The 14,360-nt window shown below is 43.8% G+C and overlaps 1 protein-coding gene across 9 annotated transcripts in view; it reads right to left on the bottom strand.

The window, feature by feature from the left end:
• Nucleotides 1-14,360, bottom strand: part of nrxn1a (neurexin 1a) — a 73,779-nt gene that overhangs the window by 28,790 nt on the left and 30,629 nt on the right. For all 9 annotated transcript variants that reach the window (XM_069664277.1, XM_069664282.1, XM_069664280.1 and 6 more), the window contains 6 exons: nt 14,002-14,163; nt 10,992-11,063; nt 10,447-10,671; nt 8,492-8,639; nt 7,673-7,803; nt 4,921-5,173 (listed from right to left, as the gene is read on the bottom strand). In XM_069664277.1, coding sequence (XP_069520378.1) covers nt 4,921-5,173; nt 7,673-7,803; nt 8,492-8,639; nt 10,447-10,671; nt 10,992-11,063; nt 14,002-14,163 — 991 coding nt within the window. The remainder of the gene's footprint in view (nt 1-4,920; nt 5,174-7,672; nt 7,804-8,491; nt 8,640-10,446; nt 10,672-10,991; nt 11,064-14,001; nt 14,164-14,360) is intronic.

Genomic DNA, 14,360 nt, shown 5'->3' with positions numbered 1-14,360 from the left:
CCTCCCCTGTTCCCCGACGCCACGTCACGCTGAAACTCAAAACCTGCTTCCTACAAAATTAGCCCACCACTTGGCGCCCTTTATTCATCATCACACCCTCACAAAAGAGGGAGTAAAAATAGCGGCAGCTGGTTGGCCGGCCCTATTATCCGGTTAAATCAGAATGCACGGTGGTGAGTGTGTTAGCCACCGTCGCTGACATCCCGGACCCTGGAGTCATAATGTAACAAGCTCAGGTGATCCCGCTTTAATGTCTTTTGCATACTCATTTGCATATTCATAATCTTCTCTCGCTGCTACCTGCTGGGGCCAATCCCCAACTGCTAAACTGTTTACCTCCGAGGACCCTGTTTTTTATTGGCCAATTACATACACAGCTAAACACACTCTTCATGTCTCTCTGTCTTTATCTCTCTCTCTCTCTCTCTCGCTTCTTCTTCTCCTTCTTATATCTCTTGACTCCATTCCTCCCTCCGCTTTCTGTCCCTTTTCTCTCTCTCCCTCTTTCCGTGGGAGACGGTCGGAGCCAAGGCAAAAAAAAAACAAGAGAACAGGAAGAGAGGGAGGCCTCATGAATACTGATGAGCTGAGAAGGAGGGAAAGAGAGAGATAGTGTGTGTATGTGTGCGTGCATGTCAGAATAAGTGAGTGAATTTAAGTGTGAACAGAGGAGGGTTTAGTAAAGTGAGAGAAGGGGGGGGGAGAAAATAGGGACGGCGCAAGACAGAGAGAAAGAAGAGGAGGGAGGGGGGGAAAGCTTCTGGCGAAAATGCAAATGAACCCTCATTAACTTGAGGAAAAAAGGAGGTGGTTGGCCTGTTATATCACAGATAACATAACTTACAGCCACACATACACCCGCCCGAGCACACTCAAGCACACACACGTGTGCACACATTTCTGATAAGGGAGACAGCTGACTAAATTTTCCTCACCACGGCACCTGACTCACTAACAGGCAAACAGAGGGAGGGAGGGATGGCAAGAGGGGAGTATGGAAGCCCGCTTATGCCGGCGCGATGCACACTTGTCGTGTCGCATCACGCACCAGATGTGTCATACAAACAGAAAAACAAGATACGAATAAGACTGTAGTTACTCTATAATTTAGTGGACGTCTGCGATCCAATTTAGAGCAGATGTCTGTTTCTGCATACTCTGTCGGCGGCACTCAGCAAAGGACATAAATCTTGAGAAATGGGTCAGAAATATGCTTTTATTTTGAAAAACGTCTCGGTTATTTCCTTCAACAGCTGGTCATTGGAGTGAACAATGATTGGCACTCGGTGCAATAATGGTGTGTATTGGATGGACCCGAAATAAACTACAGCAGCTAATGACAGTGTTAAAGTAAAGTAATGAAGGAACTGGAGGCCTGTGGAATAAAGGACAATAGCTATATGAGGCACTGGCTGCACAGACAACACTAAATCAACACCTGTTTATATTTGGCTTCATATTTTTCAATGCATTCTTTTTAAGATTATTCTTTTTCAGAGGACAGTGGTTAGAGTCAGAATGGGGGAAGAGAGAGTTGGGATAACCTGCAGCGATTGGCCGAGGGTCGGAGTCGAAGCTGGGGCCGCTGCAGCGAGGGCTGTGCCTCTATACAACCGCTGAGCTAAACCGGCGTCCCTTTCAATGCACTTCTTGACACCAAGAAAAATGTATAATATCACCATAATTTAAGACATGGTTGCAGGTCTACCAATCCAGGGTGTGAGCATGATAAAAATGCTACTTTTTGAGGCATTTGTTTGGAGTTTAGCCGAGACTTGTGTAGCATGAAAGGTCGATACTTGTCCGTGAGTTTTGAATGGTCTTAACATAGAATAATAACGTGCCAAGGTTTTTTAATGTGCACGATACACTGCTGCCATTTCCTGTCTAATACTGTTGAATTACTGAGTCCAAATCTTAGTATCTACCACTTTTGTTCCAAATTTTGCCTTCTCGTGTCATCATTTTGACTTCTGGACTACTTATTTCTCTCAGTACTTTGTCATTTTGACTGAATTTTAATAAAGATATATCAGATATTTTCCCAAAACCCCACACTTTTGTTTATTTAACCTGTTAACCTGTTGTTTATTTTCTCATCATTTTGACAGACTTTTCATTATTAGTGCCTAAGTAACTTGTAATTTAGATTTTCTCTTATGAGTTTTTTTCATTTTGTCAATCCTTAAAGAGGGGTATTATGCTGTTTCACATTTTAAGACTTGTATATAATGTTACAATGTTGGATGTCCAGACTCAACGTGGGTGAAGTTTCAAATCTGTAGGTAAAAGTATGTTGGAGTAATCCCCAGGCTTCTCAGCTCAGTCTGCAGGCTGCTGTGAACGCCAGGTTTCACACTGTTTTTTTCTACAGTAGGCTTCGTTGAGCTGGCCAATCAGAAGAAAGTGGGCTTGTAGGGGGCGGGGTTTCTTAAAGGGACAGAGCTGACTGAGTTGTTTCAGGCAGAGGCTGTATGAGGGCCTGCACAGAGCACCAGTGTGAGAACATTTTAACTGTAAATGATGCTAAGCTACTCCACAGGTATCACAGAGTGAAATATGAAGCTTGACATTAGCATAAAACTCCCCTTTAATGTCTATTTCTGTGTGGGTATGGGTTAGGGTGCTCTTTTGATGTCTAGTCTTTTAATATCCTCTTATCATTTTATTATTCTACTTGCCTACAAAGGGACGACTAGCAATTTGCTAGCAACATATCTCTCCTTGTTTTATATATATGGTTCTTTGTGCATAGTCCCTGCTCAAATAAAGACTCAAACGTTCCTAATTTCTCCTTCTCATGTCGTCATTTAGACTGACTTTCATTAAAAATATCATATTTTTTCTCTATAAACACATTTTTGTTTAGTTTCTCATCATTTTGACTGACTTTTCATGACAGTATCTTGTAATTTTGACTCTCTCGTGTATTTGAATCAAAATGAGTTCTTAAAAATTGAACGGTTTGCAAGTATTACAAACTTTGGTGTAAAAGTAATGGGTTAAGGTGAACTTAGAAACGATTAAGGCTAATCCACAAGTATTAAGAGAAAGAGAATTAAATAGTCTGCACTGATGGGTTTGAAAGATTAGAGTGAAAGCAAGTAAAGTGTCCTATTCAGTGTTGAAAAATGATGATTCAACCTTTTAAAAATAGCTAAGCTAAGATTAAATTTTAGCTTCATAATATTTAAATCTATTTTTCCGTCTGCCTGGCAGGACCAGGCTTCCATAGAGAAACCAGGACACCAAGCAAAAACCCACCAGTGCGAACAGCAGCAAGCGAGCAGCAGCAATGTGTTAAGAGACGTGCAAAAACGTGTCGCTAGAAATATGTGCGCGGCCGCTCCTTGGAAAATAAAATTTCATCTCGGAGGCAGAGCGTGACGACCATCTTTGTTCATTAAAGAAGAGAGAGGGGGGAACAAAGGAGAGAGCGAGAGAACGAGGGAGGAGAAGAAAAAAGGGAGGGCGAAAACCGCAGGTAGAAGGCGTAAACACGGCCAATCACTCTCTCCATCTGCTTCTCCATCTGTGCTTCCTTTAATCCACTGAACCACCAGTTAGTGACCCCTCAATGCACACGGAGAGGGATGAAGGAAGATATAGAGGAGGGGAAGACAGGGCCGAGTGAGAGAGAGAGAGAGAGAGAGAGAGGGAGGGTGCATTGCTATGATAAACATACACTGCGGATGTTTGTACTGCGAAATAAAACATTTTCATATCAACGCCTTTCAGAAAGTGCGTGTGTGTGTGTGTGTGTGTGCATGTGTGTGACTGTATCTCCTGTTGGATGATAGTACAATCATCACTTGAGACGCGTCAGCAGTTGTGGCACAAACAAAATTCCGTCTCTTCTCCTTGTCTGACTCCATCTCGCTTCTTTCAACAGGCCTGTATCAGCCCCTCTGCCAATCTTCCTCCCTACTTTCCATTTCTCTCTCTCGGCCTGAATTCATACCTTTCTCTCTCTCTCTCACTCTCTCTCTCTGTGTCAGATTTTCTACTCCCGTCTCCCATTCCTCCTCATCTCCTCACCTGCTGTCATATGGCGGTTCCAGCCTAGTGGTTCCACCCTCCTCTGTCACAGCTCCCGCTCCCTGCTTTCTGCACATTTCCTCCCCCATCGATTCCCAGTCTCTACATCCAGCGCGGGCCGATAGTCCTGTCTGCAGCTTTGCTTCCTCCCACCTCTTCTCTTTCACCTTCGTTTGATCCTCTCCTCTCCCTGCCTCCATCTTAACACTCTCACTTTTCAGGCTGAAAATTTGTGTTTTTTTGAATTAAAATAGATGCAGCCCGAGATAGAAAAACCTGCACTATTATTATATCTTGTTGTTGAGCAGGCTGGATCATCTCCGTACTCTACCTGTCGTTCCAATTCCCTATTCTCCATCGTGTTCGTACTTAAACTTACCTTGATTAGCATTTCCTTTTAATGTTAAACACACTTTCATCGGCTATAAATCTTTATGAGTGTACCTTTTTAGTGCGTATCAGAGGAAGCGCTTCAAACGGATCTGTTAGGGTTGGCTTCAAAGAAAAAAAGCACTTCTTAAAGGTATAATGAATAAAATTTTATCACCCAATATACCCGATGATCTTATTATATTTTCATGAGTTATTTCTGACTTTAAAACCTCAGACTCTCCAGCCGATACCATCTGTCTTCCGTCACTCATCCCTTTGGCAAAACTCAATGTTCTGAAGCCAAAAAGCAAAATGACGAAGCTGTCAGAGTGACTGTTTTCTGCATCGTGACTTATGATTAATAATCAGAAAATGTGGCTTTAATTAGCAGGCTTACTAATCTCTATTGTGAGAAATGTGACTTCAGCATCGCAGCCAATTACTGCACAGGCTGTCAGAAGCCCAGTTGAGGTGTTATCCCTCCCAGACCGCCCATCGCGCCTTTCTCACCTCTCTCGCAAGAGCGTCCCAGGTACCCCGTCCCCGAGCAGTCGCACACGTAGCGGTTCCAGCCCTCCCTGCAGATGCCGTTGTGCTGGCAGGGGTTGGACAGGCACTGTTTGGGAGGCTCTCTGGAGCAGGAAGGCTTCACTCCCACCGCCCGCTGAGCCTCAGCCAGACGCCGGATGTCTTTGCTCTGCCCGTCCACGAACAGGTCTCTGATGCAGCCCACGTAGCCGTAGTTCAGCAGAGCCGTCCACACCTGAGGAAGAGGTCGCCAGTGCTGAGTGGTTTCACTGGCAGGAATTTAACCACATTTGGTGTTTCAACCGGGTCCAGCCACAGTTGAAAGACAGAGCTGACAGCTATTTTTGGTTTTGAAAGAAAAGACATTCACTCACTTACAAGCTTTTCAGGCTTTCCTCGACATATCGCTGCCTTTTTCTAACACTGAAAATGTCTGTACACCCGGGCTAAATCATGTCTGTGCTGAATATCTATGTATATGTTGGATTATTTTCTTCAGTGTTACAACATAAAAATAATCAACACAAATATATCCCTCCTTACTTAATTAATTAATGTTTAGAAACCTGAAACCATCAAATAATCGCTTCAAAAATGACTTTAAAGGGGACATATTTTAGCTATGCAATCAAATGTGTTTTTGAATCACGTTTTATTTAAAAAATTGGACAAATATTTAAATTTAATTATTTTTTCTGAGCCTCTCCTTCCTCCTGAAACGAACAAGCTGTTTTGCCATTCAAACGTCAGACCTTAGCCACGATTAGCTGACAGTATTTGGAGTGACCGCGTAGCCCCTCCCCCCACGTGTGCAATCCCACGTGGGGGAGCGGCCGCACCGCAACGTCACTCCAAAGTTGTAGAAAACATGGCTGCTCTACTTCGGTTGTTCGGCCTTTTATGTACGCCAGGAGGTATCGCAATGGTAAGTTGAAATCTCGACAACGACTTGACGACAAGCTCGTGCGAGAAGGCAGCCTGAGGTGAACGACGATTGGTCGATTTCAGCGAGAGCAAGGTTCTGCGTAGAAACCTGCAGCTGTTCTGAACGGCCCATTTCAGAGGCGACCTTTTTAAACATGTCATTCTGGAAAAACACGGAAGTATGCAGTTTTTCACTGTGAACAATAAACCTGTGAAACCCATGAAAATATGAGTATATCCGTTTAAAAGATACGGCCTCTTCATCAATCAGGAGACTTCCCAGGTAGATTATCTTTTGTCATGTAATTTGATTTGAAAAGATTTGATTTGAAGGATTGAATGATTTAATAAGGAGCGTAAGAGTTACTCAATACTGACAGTATGTGAAGCATGGCTGCAACTAATTGATTATTGATGAATCTGGTAATTATAACACGACTGAAGACGGAGAAAAATGTTTCTTTCAAGGTGACTTGATTTCTTTTTTCCCCCCGACCACCTAGGGCTGCACAATTAATACAATATTAATCCTGATCAGGATTTTGGCTTCCCACGATTAAATAAACATGATTGACATTTAAACTTTGCTCCATATCAAATCAAGCGCCCCTTAAACTATCAGCCACTCCCACAGGGAGCGATCGAGAGGATTTGGCTTCACTTTTAGGGGAGCTGGCATGTCGCGTCATGAGCGCCTACCTTGCAGCGGCAGTTTAGAAACAGTCGGGAGAAACAAAAGTCAAATGTCTGAAGACGAAGAGCTGGTTCCCCAAAACAGCTCGTCATCAGTTGTGGAGGTATTTCGGGTTTGGAGCAAGTGATGTTAAAGTAATAATCTTTGGATAATACATTTTCCTTTAAATAAATGTCTGTTAAGTCTCTATCTATCGCAGAAAGAGGTAACACAATGCTGTGTGAGCCTATTGCCCACTGATAAAAGCCTTTACATTTGCAGTATTACAGACTGGCTGTCTGGTGCGACTCGTGGGAAAAAATCACAAGCGGCGCCCAGTTAGTGACGCGTTTTCCATCGCCCAGCAGTGGTTGGTCTGCCAGAGAGGGTAGGCGGAGCTAAGCGGCTGCTTTTCCGCTCTCTGCAAGTGTTGCGAGTAAACAGTAATCTACTATGGCTGAACACACAAAGAAGAGATGGATGACTACAGATACAACTTCAACAAGAAGTGAAAATCCAAAGAAAAAGAAACAAACTCGACGCTCAGATGAAGCAAACAGTCTAAAAAGGAAAGCGACCGTCAGCGAGGAAAATCAAGAGATACAACCGGAGCCAACCGTGGACGTCTGGTCTATGAGTGCATGAAAGCTGTGTTTCAACAACACAACTAACTTGTTCAACCACGTGATAAAGCAGCACAAAGTGCAGCATGATGAGTGAATGAAGGCCGAGAGGAATAACATCGCTGCTCCCAGTGTTGTCCAGCGTCAAACCATGAGGTAGCATCAAGTTAGACATCCATAAGAGCGACAACTGATGCACCCAACTCCCAGACACAATGAAATTACCCATGATGCACCAAAATCAGGTAAAGAGCCTAATTTTAAGTCTTAGTTTGATGCAAAATTTGTAGATGAGCCTGAATGCAGCAGAAAATGGAACTGAAAGTGTTGCTCTGCTTATTTAAATGTCAAAGTACAATAAAAAATTTCCCTAAAATTTATAAATAATCAATCAAAAATAATTGTGATCATTTTGGAAGTAATCGTGCAGCCCTACGACCACCATACCAAAAATATCCGACTGATTATGGCTGCTCTAATATCATCTAATAAGTCATACTGTCGACAAACAAACCTCTGTGGGGAAGATGAGTCCTGCACGGTCTTCAGGTAGCCCTCCCAGGTACAGAGTGTCATCCAGGTCCAGGATCTCACTGTCTCCCGGAGCCGTGTACGCTGTTCTTACACTGTTCACCGAGATGGTCCCTGTGATTAAACGCCAAAACGAGTTCAGTAACAGGTACGACCTTCAACGTGAACATCCTCATCACAGTTATGACGACCATCATCGTCAGTCTTCCCCCGCTTTGTTCTCCTCATCATCATCACCTCCTCTTCTCACTTACTATAATCAGAACTATGCAAATCCAAAACTACACTTCTGTCATTTGTTAGTCGACACTGTTTAAAAAATGTTCCTCACCACTTAATCATTTAATTTAAGACATTTCTGCAGTTGCTTTTCTCGTATCAGGCTGAAAAACATCACAGACAGGATGTCACATTTTGAAAACATAACAAAAGGCACCGTGTGTTTTATGTAGCTACCCCACAGAAAGCATGGCTTTAATGGCCTGAACAGTAGCATGAGAAAGAGGCAACCAACTGCTTTAATTACACTCTTGTGTTGATAATTATACCAACACATTTCAATAGATTTGAAGTAGCAGTGGTTTATTAATTGTGTGAAAAAATGTTCTATACAACAGCCTTTAAATCAATAACACTAATGAAATACAGACAGCAGGCAGGTCGGTCAAACGGCCTTGCCACACTGAAGCGTACTATAAAATGTTGAAGTACAATCTCGCCCACTCATTATCCTCCACCTCCTCCTTGTCAACCTCCGACGTGGTCAAGGTTAGCATCAGCGCCGAGAGAGCTGTGAGTGTACCTGAGCGCCCGTCCCTCTGGAAGTCCACATGATACCATTCCCCGTCGTTGACCTTCCTGTCGATGGCCTTGGTCTTGGTGGTTCCCGAGCCCATGTCCAGCAGCAAGTACAGGTGCCCGTCCAGCATCTCGATGGCGAAGAAATCCACCTGCAACTCAAACGGGCCCATCATCAGTATTCCGGGAAAAGCAGTGGGATTCAACGCTAGCAATAAAAATGCAAATTAAAGCTGCAAGTTAATATGAGGTGACGAGGCTACAGTGTATCCTGTATCATCAGGCTTGTTGTGCTATGTTGTGCTTTTTCACTGAGATAATAAACCTAGGAATTTCAGGAATATAGTGGTCTAAAGGAGAAGGTGATTGCATGCCATCTTGCATTCGGTCATTAAAGTCTATTGTCAATTGTATTCTAGAAAATACCATATGCAGTGTTCCCCACAGAATCAAGGTGTACCTATAGCGGTTGTGACCGGTGGAGGGATCTATTGAAATATTTAAAGAAATACACGAGCCTACATTCATTCAGTTTATTCTCAAACTTATTTTACTGCTTTTTCATACACAACTTTAATCTGCTAACCTTTGCTTCCGGAGGTTTGTTGTTAACGACGTAGCGTATCTAAACAATCCAAAACTAACGATGCGGTGCAGGACAACATCGGCAGCAACCAGCTGCACAAAACTATTTAAGACCCCCTCCAGTGAAACTCCTCTGTTTAAGTGTAAACATCTCCATGTGGTGTTCTTGATGTGCTACAAGACATATCAGGGACAACATCAGCAGTCATCTCCATGGCTGGGCCTGTCTGCTGTTAAACTGCAGTGTACCAAGGACAGGCTGTACAACACGTTTTCAGATTGGCAGGTCTGAGATGTCACAAACCTAAGGAGCCAATCCTGATAATGGACGGGGTGACGCTATGCATATTATTATGTGTAACCTATGGCAACCACTTCGGCGATGCGCGAGCCAGCTGTAACCGTCATCGTAATTTTTGCAAACTCACTACTGACTACTAACGTTAACGTTACTACAGCTAATTACTACATTTCAAGCTAGCTTAGTTTCAACAAGTTGCAGCAAAACGATGGCAGAGACGTGTTTTGTTTTAACGACGGAGGGGGCGGTTGGGAATTTGCATAGTGGGCGGGGCCTATGCAGATTCAGGGAGAAGGAGGAGATTTTTACAAGGTAATTTAACGTATTTTGCAGTAAAAACATATCAGACACAATTTATTATTTAAAGCAGAGCATTTTATTAAATTCTTAAAACACGACTGGAGCTGCTCTTTAACTCAACGCCTTGAGAAGGTCCATATTTAACATGAGATGCACCTCCATCAATAAATTAACAGGATGAACATACTAGCAGATGTCTCTCTCTTTCTCTCTCTCTGTTACCCGCAGAGCAGGTGTGGAGAAACTACTCGAGACACGTACGCAAGAGAGAGAGGAGATCGTCCAATAATTAATCGATCGTGGATGACGATCTTATAGGCTACTGATAAAAATAGTAAAATGCTAAGTAAAGTATATCTGCGTGGCCCACCCAGGTAAAGTCTATATGTGGGAAACACTGATAAGGATTTGCTTTCAATATCCAAATTAAAGAGAAATAAGCTTTAATTTTGTTATTATAATATTCCTGGTTCCTTGATGATCCTTTTTTATCACCAAAAACCTGCAAAATATTGTCACACCCTTCAGCTTCAGTTAAACTCTGTGTATGTTAACTTGGTACCCCCCTAAACTCATATAATGAGCATGGTTAACAGAGTACCTGCAGCATGTTAGCATTCTAACTGTGCACAATGGTGCTGCTGTTAGCATTCCAGCTATGTCTACATAGCCTCTCAGAGCTGCTAGCATGGCTGTTGTCTCTGTTGTAGTCCTGTTTCTATTAGTTTAACTTGTCTTGTGTGTTTTAAAAACTACATGTACTATAATTTCACCTTGACCGTTGGAGGTGTTCGAGGGTCCTTGCGTTGCTGCTGTCGGGGTTTCCCGTGGCTGAAAAGCATCAACCCGTTCGGCTCTGTGGTCCTGAAGTCGAATGAGATCGATCCCGCCTTCTTCGCTGTCCACTTGCTCAGCGCCACAAAAGACTCCGGGGTGTCAAAGGTCACGGGGTCCAGCGTGGCCACACTCTCGCATTTAAAGGACACCACCCCACTTACCTAAGGGAAGGAAAAAGGGTAAAAAAAAATGGGAAAAAAGGGGGAAGTTAAGCTGATGTCCGGTGAAAATCAAGAGCAAAATGGCTCCTTTGTAGTCTGCGACTGAAATAAAGCCAGTTACAACCAGCTGTGAACTGCCTAAAAGACAAAAGCTTCTGGCTACATCTCAAAAATATAATCCCATTTACTTAAAATTCCTGCAGTATAAGCCTCGCAGAGCCTGACAGGAGGTTATGATACAAAACAATGCCTGTGTTCTGTGGTATAAGAGGATAATGTGTCGTCTGGCTCCAATGGTACATGCTGTTAAAATTGCATACCTTCATCTTTGGGTCTCCCTGTTTGGCCAGTCTAGACAGCTCCAATCGCACATCGTTGTTCTTGTACACCACCTTCAGGGAGCAGGATTAAAGGGGAAAGAAGGACACATTAATCCAAAAGATGTGTTTTTCTGAGCTTTTTGGTCAACAGACGTAGAATAAGAAACAATAAGAACAAAGAAGAGCAACGGGAATAAGAGATGCTTTTATTAACCTTTACATAAGTCACAAAAAAACAGATTGTTAAAGGAGCAGTTCGCTCCAGGAAAAAGCCACCGCCAGTCAAAGCTGGTGCTCTCTGTAATCGATAGAAGCAATATTATTTGAAATTGGCGCCACAGCTGTGGAGAAAGTTGTACAAACAGCTCGTGGTTTCGCACATTCTACATTCCTACAACACCCAGCGTGCATTGCGCCCCTCCCTCTGAAAGGAGCGGCCCAGCGAGAGACGCTGGAGTGAAATACTACCGTTTGGCTGCAGGGAATGGGTCAGAGAGGTACAGAATCCTAAATGCGACGAGAATATACCGGTGGATCGTCTCAAACATCTTCAGGTCTGCAGTCTACATTTCAAACCTGACGTTTTTGAAGGAGACATGACATCGGAGGCGGGCGTCCTAGATTGAGGAAGTGTAGTTTAGCGAGCTCCCTGGCCTCCACCAGATTTTACGTAGTCTGGTGGAGGTTTTCTAGGGCCCATTGGAGAAGTGGATAGCGTCCTCCAAAGGCACAGAGCCAAATTGCATTTTTTTCTACCATAATGGCATTAGCTCCCCATGATAGCATGATAGCACTGAGGTTGAAACTGGCGAACTGGCCCTTTAAGAGGTAAAGAGGGAACAAAACACTTAAATATAATGAAATCTATCAATCTTTCAACCTAAGAAACTCTTCTTTATTTAAGTGTTTTGGTATTTTTACATAAAAAGAGACAACCTGAAGACGAGCACTCCACCCTCATCTTTTGATAAATCCCATTCGTCCCTGCCACTTGCATGATCGCTTTAACTCTCTTCTGTTTCTCTCGTCGGTTTCCCTGACACAGTACGCTCTCTGACTGAGCAGCACGAGTGTACAGAGTGTGCTTGTGCTGAGCATTTTGATGTCGAGGGGGACGAGCACACACAGGCTCTGCTTTATTAATACAGACCTCCCTCTCTGACCTGTGAGCCACTCCGCGGGGTCATAAAAAAAATTACCTCTTTTTGTGTGTCGTGCTTTCGCGCCTTTGTCGAGGACAATGAGGGTGATTATTGGATGAAAGTGCTGCAAGTGTGCAGAACGGCGTTAGCGCATGTGTGCGGAGGAGTGCGCCTACGCTGCGTCGAATGCACCAAATTGTTACAGCCGTGATCGTTCATGCGCGTGATTCACTGCATACATCTTAATTTGCTCACGCGGATTATCATATCATCGTATTAAATATGTAAATGTGCCAGTGGAGGGTTCACTCTGACAGCGGCAGCCTCGTTTAAACACCATCAGTCTTAATGAAGCAACACAGAGCGCATTCACCGCTGATACAGATAGCTCTCTGTTTGGCACATCATCTGTCGGCTTGTTTGGTTGTTTGTTTACGTCTCTGTGTGAGCCCGTGTGAATGAGAGTGAGCGTCAGACGTTGTGTGTAAGTCAGGAGGGTGAGGGTGTATTTGGGAGTTCCTTGTGTGAAGTGTATCTGTATGTTCATTTTAGTTCGAACACTTTTGTCAGTGTGTGTTTTAGTCTCTTCATTTTTGCAGCTCAAATATCCTCACACACACATCCGTGTCGATTCATGTGCATTAGTGTGTTTTCATCCGTGTGTCATGTGAGTTTTTTGTTTTTGCAGCGTTGTGGCCCATTTCAAGCACAGCGGATGGATGGAGCATCTCTGTGGCGTAGCTAATTAGCATGTTAGTGCTTAGTGCTGTATCTACTCCCTCAACGACACTCATCACTGATTCTCTCTGATGCTGGGGAGGGTGTGTGTGTGTGTGTGTCTGGGACTGTTTGTGTGAGTCTGCCAAATGGAAGCATTTCTCTGTGTGTGTGCGCTTTATAGAATAATGTGTGTGAAATGTTAACGTGATGCGTGACAGAGAGGGAGAGGAGGAAGAAAAGGAAGAAGGTGGGAGTGAAAGAATGAGATTTCTTGAAAGCTGAGAGTTTGCAGGAATCAGTGCAGCACGAGTGTGTGAACCAGGTAATACTTATTGGTTCAATCAAAGTGGGATTAAATGTGGAGATAATAATTTTGGCTCAGTCTGGATTCTGGATAAATTGAAGTAAAAAAACGAACAAAATAAGGGAATAAAGATGTTTTATATGTGTGCAGAATTTGTCATAATTATTGACACTATAAAAACGCTCCTATTAAAGGGCCAGTTCGCCAATTTTCAACCTCAGTCCTATCATGCTATCATGAGGAGCTAATGCCATTATGTTAGAAAAATTTGCAATTTGGCTCTGTGCCTTTGGAGGACGCTATCCGCTTCTTCAAAGAGCCCTGGAAAACCTCCACCAGACTACGTAAAACACGTCATCTGGCGGAGGCCAGGGAGCTCGCTAAACTACACTTCCTCAATCTAGGATGCCCGCCTCCGATGTCATGTCTCCTTCAAAAATCGGCAGGTTTGAAATGTAGACTGCAGACGCGAAGATTTTTTAGACGATCCACCGGTATATTCTCGTCATATTTTGGATGCTGTACTGCTCTGAGCCGTTGCCTGCAGTGAAACAGTAGTATTTCACTCCAGCGTCTCTCACTGGGCCGTTCCTTTCAGAGGGAGGGGCGCAATGCACGCTGGGTGTTGTAGGAATGTAGAATGGGCGATACCACAAGCTGTTTGTACAACTTTCTCCACAGCTATGGTGCCAATTTCAAATATTATTGCTTCTATCGATTACAGAGCTTTGACTGACAGTGGCTTTTTCCAGGGGAGAATCGCTCCTTTAATAGCATGCTTATTTTCTCAACCATAATAGCTAGTATAAGTACATCAAACATGTTTCTTTTACATGCGTCCCACCTCTTTGAGACATCCCATGAAGTTATTGCTGACTGGAGACCCGGGCAGGTCAGCGGTGCTGGGACTCCCTCCCACGTAGAAGAAGTCGTCAGACCCCAGCATGGTGTAGTCCTCCTGGGTGTAGCCCGTGGTGGTCAGGATGCCGTCCACAGAGATGGTCACCTACACAACAAAGCACAGGGAAAGGACACGCTATATACTCACACCAAAGGCAGCGCTAAGCGCTAGCTAGGCGCTGACCAGCCAAATTAGCCCCCGTTGCTCTGTTAACCAATGTGTATGCATTGTGTTGGGGAGAGGGCCTGATTGGGTCGGGGGGTTTGGCTTGTTGTGATGTTGGGACTTTGTTTTGGTTGGAT

The sequence above is a fragment of the Semicossyphus pulcher genome, unplaced genomic scaffold (assembly GCF_022749685.1).
Source record: "Semicossyphus pulcher isolate SPU_LCO1_2020_fin unplaced genomic scaffold, fSemPul1.0.p SCAF_16, whole genome shotgun sequence".
NCBI lineage: Eukaryota > Metazoa > Chordata > Actinopteri > Labriformes > Labridae > Semicossyphus > Semicossyphus pulcher.
The sequence above is the reverse complement of the archived record's forward strand: the minus strand, read 5'-3'. Positions and strand labels throughout refer to the sequence as shown.